Below are 5,799 nucleotides of genomic sequence, written 5' to 3'. Positions count from 1 at the left end.
GCAATCAAAGCGGACGGGTGAAAACCCGGAAGTCGGAAGTCCCGCCTCCTCCGTGGCATTGACGAGCTGATATTGGTGGCTGAGGAAAAGCGTCAAGTGACGTCATTGTGCTCGGCGAAATGACGTTGCAGATACCTGGAATTGAGTTTGAACTTGGCAAAATTCAAGACAGATATTTGCGACATCTGGAATGCGAATTTCCGCTCTAAGTTCAAAGTCGCCTTTGAATATGTTCAAACAAGGTTGAATTAACACACATACGCGCACGGCTGCCATCTTGTGGCCATATTTATTTATTTACAATTTTACTTCCACAGTCTTTAGAAAACAAACAAACAATATTGTCCCATTCCAAAGGGTTGTGTAGCGATGCAATATGTAAAAATAAATACATAAAAATGAAAAACTTAATGACCTGAGAGGAGAGTATTATGCTAATGTTTGCAAAGTTTGTTGGACCGCTAGTCTGGGTTGAACAATTGTCTGATTTGTTCAGTAGTCACATCAATTTATATTTAGATATTTGTTTAGTGCCTTCCACTTCAAAAAGGAACATCATCACAACAATAAATCATTTTCAATCCATTAATCAACTTTATTTGCATAGCACATTTAAAAAAAAAATAAAAAATCCATACAGGAAGCCAAAGTCCTGGAGATAAAAACTGGAAAATACGTTTAAAGAAAAAAATAAAATAAAATACTTCAAATAAAATGATAAATGAATTCATATCAACAAATTCATGCCACTTTGCTGTTTGTAAGTAAAACTATATTTTGTGCAGTCGTGTTTCAACATGTAGTTTTTATTTCACCGGAAGCATTCGAATAAGCATGCTTATACATTTGTGGCAATTCCTTCAAATAATAATAATAATAAAAAGAATGTGAAGTTGATGTGTTATCTTTTGTGCTTGCTTGAAAACGTTCAAATGGGGATCGGAATCCAGATTTGTTATGAATTCCACAACAGCACAAGGAACTAATGATGATGATGATGATGCTGTTTAGAAGGTAAACAAATGCTTACGTCACAAGAAGTCTACATTTGTGTCGAGAATCTCAAGGCCGAAGACCATCTGTGGCTTACATGAAGTAAGCTTGTGTGAGTAAGTGGATTAAAAAAATAAAAATAAATTTTTATTTATTTTTTTTAAAATGAAGTGACCACTGAGGAGACAGACACTTGTGGGAGGAGCCGAGGCAAATGATCCCGCCCACTTTTAGTTCCAATTATCCAATCGGCAGAGGCATGCTCTGTTTGAAAAGTGCCAGGTGCGCCATGGCTCTTCTTCGTCGTCTTTTTTTTTGTTTCCCCCCTTCCCGAGTCCAGCAGACGCAAGCAGCACCGTTCAAGCCGAACCGAACCGAACCGAAGCAACCAGTCCAGAGCGCACCAGACCTGATCCGACCCGACCATGTCGGGACCTTCTGGGTGGATCGAGGCCTGGCTTTGGGTCACCCTGGTGACTCTAGGCCGCCTCGGCACAGCGGACGGGACCGGCGGGGACGCGCGTCCAAGTCTTCCGAGACCACGCGACCCGGCGGGGTTCTTCCCGGTCCCCGTGTGGAAATTGATGGCGGGTAAGAAGTTAAGAAGACGCTCCAACATGATGACAAACGCAGCCGCCAATTCAAGTTTGAATCCGAGTTGTTGTGTTTGTGTTTGTGTTTGTGTTTGTGTTTGTGTTTGTGTAGTGTCAGGACGTGAAGGTTCTTCGGACCTGGCCCGGCCGCAGTTCCGCTGCAGCGACGCCAGCCTTTGGGTCCGTTTGTCGCTCGTCCGACACTCCAAAGCGCGGCTGGCAGGTGAGTGGGAGCTTCCGCTTCCGTTTCCGCTTTCGCCGAATTGCTTGCTGTCACCTGTGTCAACTTGTTGCGCATGCGCGTCTCTGTGCGCAGACGGAATTGCGCTGCTGACGCTGCCCGACGGCTCTGCTGCTTCCGTTCGGAGGTTCGGTCCGGTGCTGCTCATCAAGCTGCCTTACGGCAGCGCTCACCTGCGGCTGGCGGTACGTGTGTAAACAAAAACATTCACTTTACATGCTACTAATGTGCGGCAAATAAAATCTATACATGTAAGAAACAATATTTTCATTTACTACAACTCAGAATCGGCGTAAAATGATTTTACTTTACAGTACAGTAGAACGTATTCTTGCCATTGTGTTGCAGAGTTAATGGGAGCTGTGTTCATGTTGTACACAATGTGGCCACTTGGGGGCGCTGTGGTTCCACGCATTCAAATGCACTCTAAAGTTGTAGCCAAGGGGTTAGAGTAGAAGGGAAAAAAAGTTAGCGTCTAGTGACGTCCATCCAATTTTTTTATTTTTAGTTTTTTTGTTTTTTGTTTTTACAGGGTATGAAGAACATATGCCCGTAAGTACTGTTAAAAAGCTTCTCTGTATACATTCGTGCCGTGTTTTGGTCTGACTAGCCGTTCTTTTGAGTTGAAAGTGCTGCGAGTCGCGTGCTAATTAGCGTTAGCCAGTCAATGACGCTTTCCATTATATGTTAGCCTGGAGCTAGCTACACTCGGGGAATGAGCTCAACGGTTTGTTTGCGCTGATGTCAATATCCCAGAAATGTAGTAGTCGATGCCGATACCATTGAAATTACACAATTCTCGATGCCATTTCGATACCACGGTAAAAATAGAAAATAACTAATAAATCCCATGTACTTCAACATACACTCCTTTATTAGAAGTGAACAAACAACGATACTGTGTGCTTAAACAGAACAATTGGCATATGGCTTTAAAGCATTAAAAAATACTGTGCATTAAAGTATTAAACACTAGAGTAAACGATAAAATCAAATACTGTCGATAATTGATAACTTCCTGCTTTATATGGTTGTTTTTTTTAAATATTTAATATAGCCTGCATATAATCTGCAATTTGTGCATCCAGGAATGGAAAAACTGATCTTTTAGTAGCTCTGTTTATAACAGCAAACAAATGTTTCTTTCAAATGTGTATTTATTTTCTATTTGAAATGGCTAACAGATAATTACACAAAATAAAGTTAATTTTAAAATTAATACACAACAACAACTCTTTTATCTGGAAAAACAAAACATTCATGTATGTATGTATTATGCAATAGGAATGCATTTATTCAACCCTAAGTGTAATAGTGCATTAGGATGAGGTAGGTGAACGTTTGGTAAAATTATATGCATTGACATTTGTCAACCTTAATTTAAAAAAATAAATAAATAAAACATTGAAATCAAGTAAATAGACAAAACTGGTATTATAGCGACCCGTGTGGGTGCGTGTGGTTATGTTGTCTCCCGTGGTCTGGAGTGGAAGGCAACACAGACTTGAAAATAACAATAATAATAATAATAATAATAATAATTTATTATAATAATGAATAAATGAATGAATGAATAAATAAATAAGCTGCTCACATTAGCGTGTTGTTGTGGCTTGTTTACAGCAGATAGTAACTGGCATGAAATAGTTAGTTGACTGCTTGGCTCGATCATTTCACAAACGCGACAGTATTAATGCTTTGGCTGCACTGGGCATAGTAGAGATTTCCCTGAAAATGTAAGAGGTAAAAATAAAATAAGATATGATATGCATCCTTGAAAACCCCCACCCCGAACTGCGGTGAGACTTGTGTCGTGCATTGTTGTCAATCAAGCTGTGGCCACTTGGGAGGATGCAACGTGGCTCTAAATGTGTTATTAACGTGCAAAAAACCAGCTCAGCTCCAAAAAAAAAAACAGCTGCTTGTCTAGCGCTATGAATGCTTAACTTTGGCGTTAATGGCTTTAGATTTGTTGTTGCTGCCTTGTTAGCTTAGCGCCGTTAGCCTAGCAACATTAGCTGCTGCAGCTGTGCCTCCTTCACGTTCGTTCAAAACGGCTTTGCCGTGATGATGGATTTCAGGTGAGCAAAAGCCTTTTTTCTTTCCCCCTCTTCGAATCCTTGCTGAAAATGTTTTCATCTTCTGCCATGGAGAAAAACCAGCACACTGGTGAGGAGGACATGTTGATTGCTACGTGCTAGTCTAGATAGATAGCGTGGGGCGTGCCAAGCTTCGCTAAGTTGGATGTTTGTTTGTTTGTTTGTTTTTTTGCGACATGTTGCGCGACATCATTAGACGTTGCCTGGGTTGCCAGATAAGCGATCATCCCACGAAAACAACACAAAAGATGCGGCCAGATCTGCCGCCTCGTTACCATCGATACTTCGGGTATTGTAGAAAAGGCAGTACCGTCACATTTTCAGAATCTTGGCATCGACTTGGCACCGAAGTATCGCTTCTTGTGACAACCCGAAATCCTATTGATGGCATGTGTTGAGTTTTACACTTAAATGTAACTGGAGTGTAATAAAATAAACTACTTGAAACTGGCAACATGGATATGGGATAGAGGCCACGGACTGACTTGTTTTATTTTTTATTTATTTTTTTCATCAAAGCATTGGGGAGACGGGCCTATTTTTGGCATGGTACCTCGAGGACTGCAGGGGTCGCTGTTTTACTTAATAACTTTAAAGTAATTCAAGTAATTACTGTGATCTCTAGCAGGGATGGGCAAACTTGGTCCTAAGGGGGCCGGAGTCCTGCAAGTTTTGGAGGTTTCCCTTCTCCAACACAGCTGACATACGATCAGCTAGCTCTGCATAAGGCTGATTACCATCCTGTTGATTGGCATCAGCTTGTGTTGAAGGGAAACCTCCAAAAGCTGCAGGACTCCAGTCCTCAAGGACAGATTTTGCCCATCCTTGGCTTGTTCGCAGGGGTAGGGAACTCTGGTCCTCGAGAGCCACTCTCCTGCCTGCTTTCCATATCTCCCTCCACAAACACAGCTGATTTGATGAACAGGATTGTTATCGGGCTTCTGTAGAGCTTGCTGATGAGCCAATAATGTGAATCAGCTTAGGGAATGAGTCTTGTAAAAACAAAAACAACAAATGCATCTTTGACAATCTTGAAATCAGGTCTGAGAATCGCGATCTGGCTCCCAAAACAAATGGTTCAGCCCTCGGTTTTAAAACACAGCAGTCCCACCCCTTGGTTGAGGCTAAGGCATTGCTTCTCAACTGCTGCGTTGGGACCAGACGTTGGTGGCCGACTCAAATTCAAATCAATAGTTCAATAATCAAATAAGCTACACAGAAATGTGCAATAAACTTGGTTGGAAAAAAACAAAACTATTACCAAAAGAAATCTTAGTGTTGTTGAAGTCTGCAGTTTACTGGTTCTTTTCCCATGTTTAGTCAGCAGTCTAACCACACCCCTGACAGCCCGATACACATTTTGGCGATGCAGAAAATAAACATGATCATTGTTCACAATCACAAGGGATGTGATTTGAAGGTGTGCCTAATGAAGTGACTGCTTTTGATACTTGAGTGACAGCTGTTGTGAAAGTTGAAGCCCTTGTGACGGGGCGCATTTGTTCATTGTTGCATGTCTCCAGGTGTCAAACGGAAGACACTTCCACCAGCTGGAGGTTTTTTATTTTGACACACTGCTGCAGACCAGTATGGTGGCACTGGCTTCCTGCAAGGATCCTGTTCCTCCGCCGCCCACCGCAGTCCTCTGCAGAGCCATGCAAATCCTGGTCCGGCTGCCTTTGGGCTCCAAAGTGCTGAGAGTCAAAGATATTGGTGACGCAGCTCAAGTCCGCTCTGTGGTCAACACGGTGGATGCTGGTTCTGTGTTAGTGTTCATCTCCACTTCAGCCAAGACGGTAAAGGAACCGTAAAACAAGATCCACACTTGGCAAGGCCTCACATAACTTTTAATGGCTTTTTGTTTTCTTGGCAG

The 5,799-nt window shown here is 42.1% G+C and overlaps 2 protein-coding genes across 2 annotated transcripts in view; both read left to right on the top strand.

Moving 5' to 3' along the window:
• Positions 1-1,125: 1,125 nt before the first annotated feature.
• LOC144002822 (uncharacterized) lies at positions 1,126-2,024 on the top strand. Its single transcript, XM_077498396.1, has 3 exons — positions 1,126-1,584; positions 1,699-1,809; positions 1,903-2,024. Exons 1-3 carry the CDS (start codon positions 1,419-1,421, stop codon positions 2,022-2,024), a joined length of 399 nt encoding a protein of 132 aa, XP_077354522.1. The 5' UTR covers positions 1,126-1,418.
• A 315-nt stretch (positions 2,025-2,339) lies between these two features.
• Positions 2,340-5,799, top strand: part of LOC144002821 (uncharacterized) — a 38,364-nt gene continuing 34,904 nt past the window's right edge. The window contains exons 1-2 of the mRNA XM_077498395.1: positions 2,340-2,379; positions 5,450-5,722. Of these exons, the coding sequence (XP_077354521.1) occupies positions 2,374-2,379; positions 5,450-5,722 (279 nt within the window). The 5' untranslated portion in view covers positions 2,340-2,373. The remainder of the gene's footprint in view (positions 2,380-5,449; positions 5,723-5,799) is intronic.

This window comes from Festucalex cinctus, chromosome 15 (genome assembly GCF_051991245.1).
Source record: "Festucalex cinctus isolate MCC-2025b chromosome 15, RoL_Fcin_1.0, whole genome shotgun sequence".
Taxonomy (NCBI): domain Eukaryota; kingdom Metazoa; phylum Chordata; class Actinopteri; order Syngnathiformes; family Syngnathidae; genus Festucalex; species Festucalex cinctus.
The sequence above is the reverse complement of the archived record's forward strand: the minus strand, read 5'-3'. Positions and strand labels throughout refer to the sequence as shown.